This window comes from Oncorhynchus gorbuscha, linkage group LG05 (genome assembly GCF_021184085.1).
Source record: "Oncorhynchus gorbuscha isolate QuinsamMale2020 ecotype Even-year linkage group LG05, OgorEven_v1.0, whole genome shotgun sequence".
NCBI lineage: Eukaryota > Metazoa > Chordata > Actinopteri > Salmoniformes > Salmonidae > Oncorhynchus > Oncorhynchus gorbuscha.
In genome coordinates, this window is record NC_060177.1 from 15,318,974 (window position 1) to 15,335,678 (window position 16,705).

The following is a 16,705-nucleotide window of genomic DNA, read 5'->3' on the forward strand; positions in this document are numbered from 1 at the left end:
CCGGCAGACTGACTGACGGTTGTTATCTGTGTTTGCAGGGACGTGGATGACCCAGAATACAAGCCTGCCCCAGCCTTGCTGAAGGACGATATGGAGGTGAGGCCACAGTGAACGGGGGCAGAACAGAGCCAGCACAGCAACAGATAAGGCTGCTGTACACACTGACTGGCATGTGTATTCTCTGCCCCTGTAGAGACTAGATAATACAGGTTGTTTTGAGTGTTATTGTGTCCAGTTCTGTGACCAGTGTTTTAACACACACTTCTCTCCTCCATAGGATGACGCCTCCTCTCCTGGAGACCTGGTTGTCACAGACAACCCTGGAGGTCAGTTACATCTTTCTATTCAGTCTCTTTCTACTCAGCTTTTGTACTATCACAACCAATACACATCATATCACAATATCTACTACCAGTCACTACTACCAGTCACTAGTACTATTACAAATATTGCCACTACAAGTCACTACTACTACTACCAGTCACTACTACTACCAGTCACCAGTACTACTGCTACTACCAGTCACTGCTGCTACTACTACTACTACATGTCACTACTACTACTACCAGTCACTACTACTACTATTACTACATGTCACTACTACTACTACTACAAATATCGCTACTACAAGTCACTACTACTACCAGTCACCAGTACTACTGCTACTACCAGTCACTGCTACTACTACTACATGTCACTACTACTACTACAAATATCGCTACTACAAGTCACTACTACTACTACCAGTCACTACTACAACCAGTCACTGCTACTACTACTCCTACTACTTCTACTACTACTACCAGTCACTACTACTACTACTACTGATACTACTACTACCAGTCACCACCAGTACTACTACTACTACTACTACCACCAGTCACCACCAGTACTGCTACTACCGCTACTACTACTGCTGCTACTACTACTACTACTACTACCAGTCACCACCAGTACTACTACTACTACTACTACTACCACCAGTCACCACCAGTACTGCTACTACCGCTACTACTACTGCTGCTACTACTACTACTACTACCACCAGTCACTGCTACTGCTACTACTACTACTACATGTCACTACTACTACTACTACTACTACATTTCACTACTACTACAACCAGTCACTGCTACTACTACCAGTCACTGCTACTACTACTACTACAACCAGTCACCGCTACTACTACTACTACTACTACTACCAGTCACCACCAGTACTACTACTACTACTACTACTACCACCAGTCACCACCAGTACTGCTACTACCGCTACTACTACTGCTGCTACTACTACTACTACTACTACCAGTCACCACCAGTACTACTACTACTACCACCAGTCACTGCTACTACTACTACATGTCACTACTACTACCAGTCACCACTACTACTGCTACTACCAGTCACTGCTACTACTACTACTACTACTACTAGTCACTGCTACTACTACCAGTCACTGCTACTGCTACTACTACAACCAGTCACCGCTACTACTACTACCAGTCACTGCTACTACTACTACCAGTCACCACCAGTACTACTACGGCTACTACCAGTCACTGCTACTACTACTACATGTCACTACTACTACTACATGTCACTACTACTACCAGACACCACTACTACTGCTACTACCAGTCACTGCTACTACTACTACTACTACCAGTAACTGCTACTGCTACTGCTACTACTACTACTACTACTACAACAACCAGTCACCGCTACTACTACTACCAGTCACTGCTACTACTACTACTACCAGTCACTGCTACTACTACTACCAGTCACCACCTGTACTACTACTACTAATACCAGTCACTGCTACTGCTACTACTACTACAACCAGTGACCGCTACTACTACTACCAGTCACTGCTACTACTACTACTACTACTACTACTACCAGTCACTGCTACTGCTACTACTACTACTACCAGTCACTGCTACTGCTACTACTACTACTACCAGTCACTGCTACTACTACTACCAGGCACCACCAGTACTACTACTACCAGTCACTACTATTACAACAACAACTACTACTACTGCTACTAGCACCAGTCACTACTATTACAAACAGTCACTACTACTAGTGCTACTACTGCTGAAACTACTACAACTTCTTCCACTACTATAAAACAACTTAAAAAGCGTTCTCCCAGGTTAAACAATGTGTGTGTTGTGTATGTGTGCTCTCCAGAGGGTGCTCCAGTGATGATGGAAGGGTTAGGTGGAGGAGGAGGAGATGCAGCCTACTGGCCCTCCTCCTCAGTACTAACAGCCAGACTGAGACGTCTGATCACAGCCTCTCAGCGCTACACCAAGTCCAGACAGATCCTCCACATCCACCAGACCCAGACCCAGCACACCACCCATGTCACGCCCTCACTGTGCCCCCTGCCACCCACCCTCAATGACACTATCAACCCCAAGATGGCCGCCAAGATAGAACGCCAGCAGAGGTGAGTGAAGCTGCAAGGCCTGGACAGAAATGTAAAGTTAGCCACGGTCTATAACTTATACCACTGTCTCATTCTCTCTTCCTCTTTCTGTCCTCCCTATCTCTGTGTATATCTCTATCTCTACCCCTATTTCTCTCTGTTTCTCTCTCCCTCCCTCTCCCCAGATGGACGAGGCGAGAGGAAGCTGATTTTTACCGTGTGGTGTCTACCTTTGGTGTGGTGTTTGACCCAGACCTGGGCCGTTTCGACTGGACCAAGTTCAGAGCCATGGCTCGGCTGCACAAGAAGACAGACGAGAGTCTGCAGAAGTACCTGTGGGCCTTCACTGCCATGTGTAGGAGAGTGTGTCGCCTGCCACCAAGAGAAGGAGGTGAGAGAGATACTGTTCATCTGTGCTGTGCCACCTGTAGAAAGGGTGTAGAAGTCAATATACTTATAAGCTGTATACTGTGTTGTTTATTAGAGGAGTTGTGTGCTTACTAATACCTGCTGATAATGTGCTACATACAGTATGTATGTCAAGGTTAATGATTTCAGGAAATGCTGGGGAAACAAGCATGTGATAAGGTTAACGATCAATGGAAAGTTAAACAGCGAGTGGAATGAGTTCACACAAAATGCAAACACAGATGTATGAATTATGCAGGACAGTCTTATTCTCTCTCTCCCTCTCTCTAGACACAGCGGTGGACCCCTCTCTGTCCATTCAGCCCATCACAGAGGAGCGTGCATCTCGTACCCTCTACAGAGTAGAGCTGCTACGCCAGGTCAGGGAACAGGTCCTGCGCCACCCCTTGCTCTATGAGCGCCTGCCCCTGTGCCAGCTGGGCTCGGACCTGCCCGTGTGGTGGGAGACCAGTACCCACGACCGAGACCTCCTAATTGGGGCCGCCAAGCACGGCGTCAGCCGCACAGACTACCACATCCTCCGAGACCCAGAGCTCTGCTTCATGACTGCCCAGCGCAACTACAGCCAGAATAAAGGAGTCCAACTGCCATCCCAGACCCCTACTCTGCTCCTGAATCCCCAGTACCAGGCTAGTAGAGACCCAGCCTTGGCAGAGTGCCCTGTGCCAACCCCAGCCCAGATGGAGAGGGAGAGGGAGGACATCCCGGGGGCAGTGCCCAAAGAAGAACCTTTCTCGGAGGGGGAGGAGCGCATGGAGAGAGGGGATCAGGTAGAGAGGTGGAGTCCCCAGCCTGCCCCTCTCACCCCTACAGGGATAGAGGAGAAGCCTGATCTGGGGGTGGTGAAAGGAGAGAACGAGAGCCACATGGTGGCGGCACGGACCAAGCCACTCACACCCAACTCAGCCGCCAGGAAAGAGAAGAAAGCCAATAAAAGAAGTCGAAGAGAGGCCAGACGAGCCGCCTCCGCAGCATCAGACTCCGACTCGGATGGCTCCTCCTCCAGCTCTTCATCACGATCTTCTTCATCATCGTCATCGTCGTCCTCTTCCTCCTCACGCTCCGGATCCAGCTCCTCTTCATCTTCATCCTGCTCATCAGGCTCCTCATCTTCCTCTTCCTCATCTTCATCTTCCTCTGTTAACAGTGAGAGTGAGGGAGAGGAAGGAAAGATCAAGGGTGAGTGCTGCTATTATTCTTTTGGTTCTTGCAGTGAAAGACTTTTACAGTGCCATTGAGGCAATCAATGTTGTAAATATGCCAAGGTAGTTAGGCTGTCTGAAGTTGTGTTGTATATTTTGAGGTTTTCTAAAGTAGTGTTATATTGCATGTTCTTCCAGTCCCGACAGTGGCCATCGTGAAGGGATTTGACGAAGACAGTGTGGCGTCTCTCAGCACCACTCAGGATGAGATGCAGGACAGTCACGTGACAGAGAACGGCAGCAACAACTCACACCACCACCCCTTCCAGGGAGGATACATGCTGGCTGCCTCCTACTGGCCCAAGGTAAACACACACACCAAACCTCTTTGTGTTTCACTTCTAGCCTGAGTTACTTTCCTGAGAATCATAACCATGTTGAAACAGCCCTTAGGAGGGTGTTGTTCACGTTAATCCAGTTTTATTTCATCCTTCCACCAGACAATATAGTCCGGGCAAAAGGCAATCAACATCCAGGATCCAAACAACTTGTTTTATAATGTCCCCTGTCCCCCTGTAGGACCGTGTGATGATCAACCGTCTGGACAGTATCTGCCAAGCAGTGCTGAAGGGGAGGTGGCCGGGGGCCCGGCGGTCGTACGAGGCAGGAGGGGCCGTAGCCTCCTTCTACACCACCAAGCTGCTGGACAATGCAGCTGCTGCCAACAACAGCAGCAACCTCTGCTCAGCTTCCGCCTCGGCCTCAGAGGACCCCTCTGCCTCTCCTCAGGGTTCAAAGGTGAAGAAGCATGTTGCAGGAGAAAAGGAGTTCTCAGTGAAAATTAATGAAGTATGTTGATTTCCGTTACTCCCCTCTCGTAGGACCCCACACTACTCCAAAGCCTAATTGTGGTGTTTCAGCATGTTTTGTTGGGGATTTTGATTTTGTTGTTTTGGCTGCTGCCTACAGCACTGATTTGTTTAATAGTAATACCCTCTTTAATTTCTACCCACTCCATGTGGATTGGGATCTGGGCTGTAATTGACATAAATCAGTCGTTCATGGATGGGAAGCTAATAAGAAGCTTAGTGTGGAGAAACACTGGGGTTTGAGAGGGTTCATCTGATTGAGATGGGGCTGGCTCGCTATTGTGGGGGATTGTGATGGGGCTCTAGTACTGTGGGTGTTCTGTCTCTAATGGGGCTGATAGCAGCTGGGCTATTAACCATGCAGGCCTGCTTCCTGCTTGCTTTGATACTACAGTAGCTCGTTAGCTATGAGCCTACATTGCCATAGCAACAGAGGGAGGAGCATTTGTGTCAAATATTCAATAAAATGGCCACTGACTGCTGCTACGGTGTTACTGGGGCTTACCTGGCCAGTCTGGATGTAATCTTGACCTTAATAAGGAATATGCTGAAAGCTGCAGCCTTCCCTGTGACAGTCCTTCAGTAAACTCCTGATATTGCATAGACAACTTACCATATATGCTTCTAGCTGCTACAGTATATGCTGTGTTCCTACCCATAACTATCCCTACTTCCAACTTCCAAGAATACAGAATGCTCTTAGAGCGAAGCCTACAAGCCAACAAACTATTGTGCCAATGCAGTGAAAATCAAAACAAGCACTTTGACCCCCTCCCTTTTTCTGTTATGTTTTGGTTAGTTTTTTTCTGTAGAAGGGGCTCCAATGCCATCAGACAGTGTGACCTTGTGTTTCTGTGTAATTGACTGACCGCCCCTCTCTCTGCAGCAGGAGGGGGGTCTGAAGCTGACCTTCCAGAAGCAGGGGCCCGGCCAGCCCCTGAAGAGGCCCCTGGAGCCTGAGGAGGGGCCCCTGAGCCAGCAGCAGTACCTTACAAGGCTTCATGAGCTCCAGAGTGCCTCAGACACCAGTCTGGCTGACTTCACCAAGCCCCAGGCTGCCAGCTTCCCACAGGGTACATACAGACTAGGGCTGACCACAAAGTCCTGTTTTAACAGCAATGTATTGTTAGTTTATACAATTGAAAGTTCATTCCTGTCTGGTAAAGAATACCCTTCATGAGAAATCTCAAAGCTAAACTGTGTGTTTTTTATTTGGTATCACTAGATGGCAGCAAAGATACATTTCCCCATATGTTGTACATTCATGATCGTGATGGTGTGTACTGCTTTAGTCTTCTGTTTTAATCTGGGACACGTTGTTTGTGTGTTTCCAGACTCTACATGTCTGGCAGGTCAGATGAAGCTGAATGGAGGTATGGACGGCCAGCCGGTGGTGAAGAGAAGGAGAGGAAGGAGGAAGAATGTGGAGGGGATGGACCTGCTCTTTATGAACAGGAACAGAGGACCAGCCGTGCCTGAAAGCGTAAGATCTTAATTTACTTTTCTCTCTTCTCTTTGGGGCTCTACGTCTTCCCTGTCAATCCTCTCACTCCTATCTTGCCATCTTAGGTCCTTCACACATTTAGTCCTTAAACACTGGGTACTGGAAAGCTACATGTGATTGCATTGTTTTAAGAGATATTTAAAGTTTGAAGAGTATGCCTAAATGTGTTTACCTAGCAATTGAAAATGAAATATAGGATTTACTGTGTACTGAAGTATAGGAGGCCGTATGAAGGGTGTGCTAGTATGCCTATACAAACACTAGCCACTAGAAATTCACTGATGGGATGATGTCTACCCTGCATCTCCAGGTGCCCCCGGCTTGGGGTGGTATGAGTCAGTCTGGCACTGGGCTGTCTATTGCCTCAGGGCAGGGTAACCCCCTAGGGGCCAAGGGCCCTATGGACACAGAGAGCAGGGTCTCTGTCATCAACCTGAAAGATGGGACCCGTCTGGCCGGAGACGATGCCCCCAGGAGGAGGGAGCTGGAGCTGTGGCTCAAAGAACACCCAGGCTTTGTGGCTGACACAGGGGCCTTCATCCCTGTGAGTCCCTCCCTTCCTCTTCCCCACCCTCTGATTCTCCATTCCTCTATCCCTAACCCAGGGTTTATTAAGGGCTGTGAATATACTGTACAACTACAATAGACATCCGTCAGGGTTACAGACAATTCCATTCAGTCAGTTCATGACATAAACAGAAATTCCATTTGCATTTTGAATCAAAATGCAATTGACCCCAACCATGATTTCCATCGACAGTAGACATGGTTTTGTATGTAGTCCTGTAGTTGAACCTCTGTATCCCTGACCCTCTCTTCTCCTCCTCAGGGAGTGAATAAGAGGCAGCTGGAGCAGTTCCAGCAGGATGGTAGACCCAAGCAGAAGAGGCATCGCTGCAGGAATCCCAACAAGATCGATGTCAACAGTCTGACAGGAGAGGAGAGGGTCCAGATCATCAACAGGAGAAATGCACGCAAGGTGAGGTGTGTGTGTGTGTGTGTGTGTGTGTGTGTGTGTGTGTGTGTGTGTGTGTGTGTGTGTGTGTGTGTGTGTGTGTGTGTGTGTGTGTGTGTGTGTGTGTGTGTGTGTGTGTGTGTGTGTGTGTGTGTGTGTGTGTGTGTGTGTGTGTGTGTGTGTGTGTGTGTGTGTGTGTGTGCGTGCGTGCGTGCGTGCTGTACAACTTCTACTTTGTCTCATGTTGTCCTCCCGTCCTCTCCCCAGGTTGGTGGGGCCTTCGCCCCCCCTCTAAAGGACCTGTGTCGGTTCCTTCAGGAGAACCCAGAGTACGGGGTTCCACCAGAGTGGGCCGACGTCGTCAAGCAGTCGGTAAGTCTGATAGCCTTTACCTCCTTCATATCCTGTAGAACACCCCACAGGTCTACTTCACGTGTATAAAAGAGCAATAATAGAACTACATGTATCTAGCTTGGCTAGTTGTCAGTGCAGTAACTGTGGTTTAGTTAAGCAATAAGGCCCGAGGGGCTGTGGTATATGGCCAATAAACCACGGCTAAGGGCTGTTCTTATGCACAATGCAATATGGTTTGCCATATACCACAAACCCCTGAGGTGCCTTATTGCTATTATAAACTGGTTACCAATGTAATTAGAGCAGTAAAAAATACATGTTTTGTCATACCTATGGTATATGGTCTGATATACCACGGGTGTCTGCCAATCAACATACAGGGCTGGAACTACTAACTAATGGTTGTTGATTAGAGTGTTTCTCTGTCTGTGCTTCAGGGCTACCTCCCAGAGAGCATGTTTGACCGGATCCTGACAGGACCCATCGTACCAGAGGAGGTGAGTCGGCGTGGACGGAGGCCCAAGAGCTCCTTGGCCAAGGCTGCAGCTACAGCCAACCAGGGTGCCCCATCCCTGGGCCTCAACCCGCTGCTGGCCAACGGCCTCCTCTCTGGCATGGATCTATCTAGTCTACAGGCCTTCCAGCAGAACCTCCAAAGTCTCCAGTCACTGCAGCTCACTGCCGGCCTCATGGGCCTGCCCACCGATGCTAACAACCTGGCCGCCATGTTTCCCATGATGCTCTCTGGCAGTGCTGGGCTTCACAACCTCCTGAGCATGGGGGGTCTGCTGGGGAAGCCCCCACAGGACGCCATGGGGGGAGCTGAGCAGAGGAAGAGGAAGAAGGGAAGCAGAGAAGGAGGAGGAGGGGAGCCCTCGTCTGCCTCCTCCAAAGCCCCCTCCTCCCACTCCCACGGCCCCTCCCACACCTCGGACACCAAAGGTGAAAGGACAGAAGGTCAAAGCAGGGACGGAGATGGCCGCATCCCCGGTATCCATTCCCCCTCCAGTTCCTCTGCCACCACCTCCACCACCACCCCACTAAGTGCTTCTGCTGCCCAGGCAGCCTCCAGTCACCCTCTGTCTCTTAACCCCTTGTTACTCTCCAGTATGCTTTACCCAGGGATGCTTCTCACTCCAGGCCTTAACCTTCCTGTGTCCACCACACAGCCACCACACAGTGACTCAAACAGTGACCACAAGCCCACTAAGACCTCTAAGACCGCCCCCTCAAAACCTCTGTCGCCAAGGAGAACACCAGAGTGTCAGGAAGAGGAGGGTCTTAGTGACAAGAGGGAGGAGTCTGGGGAACACAAGGAGGAGAACAGTGGTCCAGAAGGCTCGGGGAAGGCGGAGTCATCTTCTTCATCAGAGTCTGGGAGCTCTTCTTCATCATCTGATGGGTCATCAGACTCCAGCGATGAAGACTGAGTCTAATGAATATATAAATATATTTATGTATCTATTAGAAATGTACACACATACAGTACCAGCCAAAAGTTTGGACACCTACTCATTCAAGGGTTTTTCTTTATTTTTTACTATTTTCTGCATTGTAGAATAATAGTGAAGACATCAAACATATGAAATAACACATAGGGAATCATGTAGTAACCAAAAAAGTGTTCAACAAATTTTAGATTCTTCAAAGTAGTCACCCTTTACCTTGATGACAGCTTTGCACACTCTTGGCATTCTCTCAACCAGCTTCTCCTGGATTGCTTTTCCAACAGTAGAAGGAGTTGTTGGCTGCTTTTCCTTCACTCTGCGGTCCAACTCATCCCAAACCATCTCAATTGGGTTAGGTCAGGTGGTTGTGGATGCCTGGTCATCTGATGCAGCACTCCATCACTCTCCTTGGTCAAATAGCCCTTACACAGCCAGGAGGTGTATTTTGGGTCATGGTCCTGTTGAAAAACAAATAATAGTCCCACAAAATGCAACCCAGATGGGATGGCGTATCACTGCAGAATGCTGCGGTAACCATGCTGGTTAAGTGTGTCTTGAATTCTAAATAAATCACAGACAGTGTCACCAGCAAAGCACCCCCACACCATCACACCTCCTCTTCCATGCTTTATGGTGGGGACCACACATGCAGAGATTATCTCATCAGACCAAAGGACAGATTTCCATTGCTCGTGTTTCTTGGCTTAAGCAAGTCTCTTCTTCTTACTGGTGTCCTTTAGTAGTGGTTTCTTTGCAGCAATTTGACCACGAAGACCTGATTAAGTCTCCTCTGAACAGTTGATGTTGCGATGTGTCTGAAGGAAGCATTCATTTGGGCTCTGATCTGAGGCGTAGTTAACTCTAATGAATGTATCCTCTGCAGTTGAGGTAACTATGTTTCTTCCTTTCCTCTGGCGGTCCTCACGAGAGCCAGCTTCATCATATCGCTTAATGGTTTTTGCCACTGCACTTAAAGAAACTTTCCAAGTTCTTGAAAATGTCCATATTGACTGACCTTCATGTCTTAAAGTAATGATGGACTGTCATTTCTCTTTGCTCATTTGAGCTGTTCCACCCCTACCATGTCACAACACAACTGTTTGGCTCGAACGAATTACAAAGAAAGAAATTCCACAAATGAACTTTTAACAAGGCACACCTGTTAATTGAAATGCATTCCAGGGGACTACCTCATGAAGGTGGTTGAGAGAATAACAAGAGTGTGCAAAGCTGTCATCAAGGCAAAGGGTGGCTACTTTGAAGAATCTCCAAATATAAAATATATTTTGATTTATTTAACAATTGTTTTGGTTACTACTTGATTCCATATGTGTTATTTCATAGTTTTGATGTCTCAGTAATAGTACAAATAAAGAAAAACCCTGGACTGAGAAGGTGTGTCCAAACTTTTGACCTGTACTGTATATATTACACATATATATGGATTTCCCTGCACTTACATTGTGATTTCTTTTCATGTAAATACAGAAAACGAACTAAAATGTTGTGTGATAAAGACTACAAAAGTGAGACAAGAAGAACCATGACCTAGGAGAAACTGAAATGAACTTTCAGTGTTTGTTCAAAAAGGTACAATCTTGTTTTGAGAGACATTTTGCATGTCAAACTTTAGTAGATTTCTGAACTTTGTGAACTTGTATTAGGCCTACACACATTGATGTACAATTGCAACAAACTGAGAAAAAGAAATCAAAATGGCATTATTGTAATTATCATGTTGGGATTTAATTTTATTAAAAAAGAGGAAATAAATATGCGCTCTCTGTTGAGCTGTACTGTTAATATATTTTGTAGTGGGAGGAAAAGACCTTGAATATTTAGCCTTCCTTTGTAAATACTTTTACAGGTTTTCTTCTTGACACTTACAGTATACTTTGCGGATCATACGCTTGGAAAAGTCAGCAATAACTCGGGCAGCTAATGAATGTGACTGATGCTGTAGATCCTTCATCAGCCATGCTTCTCACACAAGGGAGAGGTGTTCAGTCTCTGTTCCAATGTCCACACTAACACAGTTATTCAAATGAAGAAATGTATTGGACATTCATTCTAAGTAGTATGCTAGTGTACATTTTGGAATGTAGTCTCCCCTGCCTGTCTCGCACAACCAAGACACATGGTTCTTTTGACACTGAGGTGCAATTTAGTTTCCCATATTACACTCGCTAGCACATAACCAGTTGGGTCTACTCCCCTAAGGACAGCAAACTGACAGCAAGGCTGCGCCAAATGCTGCTTTCACTGGGACAGAAAAGAGACTAAATTCCACCCCAGTGTTTTTGACTGCATCGTTACCTCAGCAGAGTATAGAAGTTATTGAGTTCACTGCAAATACATCGTGTTGTGTGTGTATTGGCAAGGCTGGCTCACTCATCCCCGCTGGGATCTGTGTTCTTCATGGCATACTCTTGAGAGCTTCCACTCGCTTAGTCTCTTCCAGTGCCTTGAGTCTGCGAGACTACCACTCACTGTGTTCTGGCTGTGTGTGTTTGTTTGCGTGGGCATTTCTTTCCGTTTTGGCTGAGTCAATGTGTTCTTCAGGCCATGTACTGATTGTGTCCCATGCGTGCAGCATCAATCGGGCCATTGTGTATCGTGGTGTGTATTGGGGAGGCTAGAGCATTGGGTTCTACAACCAAAAGTGAAGTCACATAAACAGTGACTGCTGGTATAGTCGACATATTATACTCAACACCCCCTGAGTCATCTTTAATACTTTAAAAGCCCATCAGTATCTGTGTTCCACTCGTAGTGCCGCCTTCTGCTATCGAGAGAGCTGAAGAATCTCCAATGTGCTCTGACTGTGGGTGATGTCTGTAGTCTTCCATTCTGAACACAGTGTGTCCCTGTTGTGTTGAATTACCTTTCTATCATAAACTAGTAATGAAGTAGCTATGTGTATTGAGGGACCACAGGGGTTTGTATTGTCTCTGATATAATTGTAGATTACTGAGTCATCAAAATTATTTTAATAATTGACTGTTTAAAAGCATAGTTTATACATCGATTGCAGTGATTCTGAATAGTATTGGGTTGGCTATGGTAGGTTAAGTTTAGGCTTGAGTAAGACTGAATATCTAGACCTTCCTTTAGAACTGAGCTGCTTTGCTGACTATGATCTCTGTTTCATGGGAATTGGAGGCTTTTAAGTGTTAATTTCTAGCCTGGAATCCAAACTGATATGCTGTTTCATCACTAAACACATTGTTCAGTCTGATTTCACCAGGCTAGTTCATTTCTCCATATGTCTTACTGATCAATCCACTGATGACTGGACCGGCAGACAGACTGGTAGATGTAGAAGTGTCCTTACGCTTCGCTGTACCTCTGTGTATTTCACACCCTCACTTTCTCACTCAACTTCCAGTCAGTATCTGATGTGATTTAACAGATAGATGTTTTATGTTCCTTATTTTCTACGGCTCAATGGTGGTGTATTTTTTCATTACCATATGACATGGCTCATCTGTGCTCATCCTCGTGGTAACCAAGGGAGACACTGAGACTGGAATTCAGTATACCCTAAGTACCTGTTGTAATTATGTTTAGTGGAACAGTGCTTTCCGGATTGATACAGCACCGTGTAGGACAACTGTCGGTACACGTTGGACTGCTAGGCAGGCACACATTTGGAAATGATCTTGAAGAGGAAGGGGACGTTTTATTTTACATGGTGACAATGAAACATCAACACGGGTTACATCTGTGGTAGAGACATTCATTTAGTCTCTTTCAGCCTTCATTTAGCTGTTCACTGAGCCTATATTGAACCCATTCATCAACGTATACAAGCCCACCAGACAGACAGCCCTGCCCTGTTGTCTTTAAAAAAAAACCAAGACTGATGAAGAACCTCCACTCACTGAAATAACATTTACTTTAAAGATGTTTTGTGTTCCCCATTCACTTATGATGTCCTTTACCATGGTTTCTGTGTGTAAACTCTGAGACAGACAGGTTGTTACTCTTCCTGAAAGTCAACCTAAATACATTTAACATTGTCAGTTTGCCACTTTAGTTTGGGCTGGTTCCGACCACTAGGTCTCACAAGCCTAGTGAATTCAATAGAACAACTTTCATACCTAGTCTATCCCTAAATGTACCAGTGCCCTTAGGCAGAAGCCCAGCCTTTGCTGCTTCCAGGTTACAGTATTCACCCAAATATGATTGTTTTAGCAGGCTTTATTTTCAGACCCAACAGGCAGACAACAGGCATGGATTCATTCCTACTAGTGTGACAAGAAGCCTGCTTCATTTGCTATAGACAGACCCATAGCTCTGTTTAAGTTGAAATGTTAGTACTGAGGGGAGAGCTGGATTTGACTAAAGATGGAACAATATATTTGCTTTTATGTATTTTGATGAGATATTTCTGGTAGTTTGTTATAGGTCTCCCTGTGTCACATACATCTACAGTGCTGAACTGACTGATTAGGTCAGTCATAGACTCGCCTCACTGGCACAATGAAATGACCAATATGCAACAGACAGAGACGAATAAAGCACACACTACTACACGTTCATTAGAATTTTCATTTTGGGTAAAGTAGGTGCTGAAATGACAAATTGATTATTGGCATTGTATTTTTTGTTTCAAGCTTGATAATATCCTAAAGTCAATAAGTCTGTTCTTGTTTTTGTTTGGTTGTTTCTTGGACAGTTGCAAAATGATCAAGTTGTGGTCTGTGTAGTGGAATAATACGTTATGTAGTGGGGAGGACAAGTTGTGGTCTGTGTAGTGGAATAATATGTTATGTAGTGGGGAGGACAAGTTGTGGTCTGTGTAGTGGAATAATATGTTATGTAGTGGGGAGGACAAGTTGTGGTCTGTGTAGTGGAATAATACATTGTGAAGTGGGGAGGACAAGTTGTGTTCTGTGTAGTGGAATAATACGTTATGTAGTGGGGAGGAATTACAGAATTACAATGTTATTTATTGTTCACTGGCGATATACAGTTGAAGTCGGAAGTTTAAATGTATTTGGCTAATGTGAATGTAAACTTAGTTTTCACAATTCCTGACATTTAATTATTGTAAAAATGTATTGTCTTAGGTCAATTAGGATCACCACTTTATTTTAAGAACGTGAAATATCATAATAATAGTAGAGAGTTATTATTTATTTCAGATTTGATTTCTTTCATCACAGTCCCAGTGGGTCAGAAGTTTACCGACACTGAATTAGTATTTGGCAGCATTGCCTTTAAATAGTTTAACTTGGGTCAAACGTTTTGGGTAGCCTTCCACAAGCTTCCCACAATAAGTTAGGTGAATTTTGTCCCATTCCTCCTGACAGCTGGTGTAACTGAGTCAGGTTTTTAGGCCTCCTTGCTCGCACACGGTTCTTCAGTTCTGCCCACAAATGTTCAAAAGGATTGAGGTCAGGGCTTTGTGATGGCCACACCAATACCTTGCCTTTGTTGTCATTAAGCCATTTTTCCACAACTTTGGAAGTATGCTTGGGGTCATTGTCCATTTGGAAGACCCATTTTCAACCAAGCTTTAGCTTCCTGACTGATGTCTTGAGATGTTGCTTCAATATTTCCCTGTAATTTTCTTGCCTCATGATGCCATCTATTTTGTGAAGTGCACCAGTCTCTCCTGCAGCAAAGCACCCCCACAACATGATGCTGCCACCCCCGTGTTTCACGTTTGGGATGGTGTTCCTCGGCTTGCAAGCATCCCTCTTTTTCCTCCAAACATAATGATGGTCATTATGGCCAAACAGTTCTATTTTTGTTTCATCAGACCAAATCAAATCAAATTTATTTATATAGCCCTTCGTACATCAGCTGATATCTCAAAGTGCTGTACAGAAACCCAGCCTAAAACCCCAAACAGCAAGCAATGCAGGTGTAGAAGCACGGTGGCTAGGAAAAACTCCCTAGAAAGGCCAAAACCTAGGAAGAAACCTAGAGAGAAACCAGGCTATGTGGGGTGGCCAGTCCTCTTCTGGCTGTGCCGGGTGGAGATAATAACAGAACATGGCCAAGATGTTCAAATGTTCATAAATGACCAGGATGGTCGAATAATAATAAGGCAGAACAGTTGAAACTGGAGCAGCAGCACAGTCAGGTGGACTGGGGACAGCAAGGAGTCATCATGTCAGGTCGTCCTGGGGCATGGTCCTTGGGCTCAGGTCCTCCGAGAGAGAGAAAGAAAGAAGGAGAGAATTGAGAACGCACACTTAGATTCACACAGGACACCGAATAGGACAGGAGAAGTACTCCAGATATAACAAACTGACCCTAGCCCCCCGACACAAACTACTGCAGCATAAATACTGGAGGCTGAGACAGGAGGGGTCAGGAGACACTGTGGCCCCATCCGAGGACACCCCCGGACAGGGCCAAACAGGAAGGATATAACCCCACCCACTTTGCCAAAGCACAGCCCCCACACCACTAGAGGGATATCTTCAACCACCAACTTACCATCCTGAGACAAGGCTGAGTATAGCCCACAAAGATCTCCGCCACGGCACAACCCAAGGGGGGCGCCAACCCAGACAGGATGACCACAACAGTGAATCAACCCACTCAGGTGACGCACCCCCTGCAGGGACGGCATGAGAGAGCCCCAGTAAGCCAGTGACTCAGCCCCTGTAATAGGGTTAGAGGAAGAGAATCCCAGTGGAAAGAGGGGAACCGGCCAGGCAGAGACAGCAAGGGCGGTTCGTTGCTCCAGAGCCTTTCCGTTCACCTTCCCACTCCTGGGCCAGACTACACTCAATCATATGACCCACTGGAGATATGAGTCTTCAGTAAAGACTTAAAGGTTGAGACCGAGGATATTTCTCCAAAAAGTACAATCTTTGTCCCCATGTGCAGTTGCAAACCGTAGCCTTGCTTTTTTATGACGGTTTTGGAGCAGTGGCTTCTTCCTTGCTGACTGGCCTTTCAAGCTATGTCGATATAGGACTCATTTTTACTGTGGATATAGATACTTTTGTACCTGTTTCCTCCAGCATCTTCACAAGGTCCTTTACTGTTCTTGGATTGATTTGCAGATTTCGCACCAAAGCACATTCATCTCTAGGAGACGGAACGTGTCTCCTTCCTGAGTGTACTATTGTTTGTACAGATGAACTTGGTACGTTCAGGCGTTTGGAAATTGCTCCCAAGGATGAACCAGACTTGTGGAGGTCTACAGTTCTTTTTCTGAGGTCTTGGCTGATTTCTTTTGATTTTCCCATGATGTCAAGCAAAGAGGCACTGAGTTTGAAGGTAGGCCTTGAAGTACATCCACAGGTACACCTTCAATTGACTCAAATTATGTCAATTAGCCTATCAGAAGCTTCTAAAGCCATGACTTCATTTTCGGGAATTTTCCAAGCTGTTTAAAGGCACAGTCAGTTAGGTTAAGTTAACTTCTGTCCCACTGGAATTGTGATTCAGTCAATTATAAGTGAAATAATCTGTCTCAATAATTGTTGGAAAAATTACTTGTGTCATGCACAAAGTAGATGTCCTAACCGACTTGCCAAAACTATAGTTTGTTAACAAGAAATGTGTGGAGTGGTTGAAAAACGTGTTTTAAT

The 16,705-nt window shown here is 45.9% G+C and overlaps 1 protein-coding gene across 7 annotated transcripts in view; it reads left to right on the forward strand.

Annotated features, from left to right (window-relative positions):
• Nucleotides 1-9,255, forward strand: part of LOC124035556 (chromodomain-helicase-DNA-binding protein 9-like) — a 114,149-nt gene extending 104,894 nt beyond the window's left edge. For 5 of the 7 annotated variants that reach the window (XM_046349034.1, XM_046349038.1, XM_046349039.1 and 2 more), the window contains 13 exons: nucleotides 39-96; nucleotides 278-326; nucleotides 2,202-2,463; nucleotides 2,628-2,833; nucleotides 3,142-4,050; nucleotides 4,212-4,378; nucleotides 4,593-4,862; nucleotides 5,769-5,955; nucleotides 6,217-6,365; nucleotides 6,697-6,930; nucleotides 7,216-7,365; nucleotides 7,609-7,713; nucleotides 8,133-9,255. In XM_046349034.1, coding sequence (XP_046204990.1) covers nucleotides 39-96; nucleotides 278-326; nucleotides 2,202-2,463; nucleotides 2,628-2,833; nucleotides 3,142-4,050; nucleotides 4,212-4,378; nucleotides 4,593-4,862; nucleotides 5,769-5,955; nucleotides 6,217-6,365; nucleotides 6,697-6,930; nucleotides 7,216-7,365; nucleotides 7,609-7,713; nucleotides 8,133-9,125 — 3,739 coding nt within the window. In that variant the 3' untranslated portion in view covers nucleotides 9,126-9,255. The remainder of the gene's footprint in view (nucleotides 1-38; nucleotides 97-277; nucleotides 327-2,201; nucleotides 2,464-2,627; nucleotides 2,834-3,141; nucleotides 4,051-4,211; nucleotides 4,379-4,592; nucleotides 4,863-5,768; nucleotides 5,956-6,216; nucleotides 6,366-6,696; nucleotides 6,931-7,215; nucleotides 7,366-7,608; nucleotides 7,714-8,132) is intronic. The other 2 variants (XM_046349035.1, XM_046349036.1) reach the window with 2 other exon arrangements.
• Nucleotides 9,256-16,705: the final 7,450 nt, after the last annotated feature.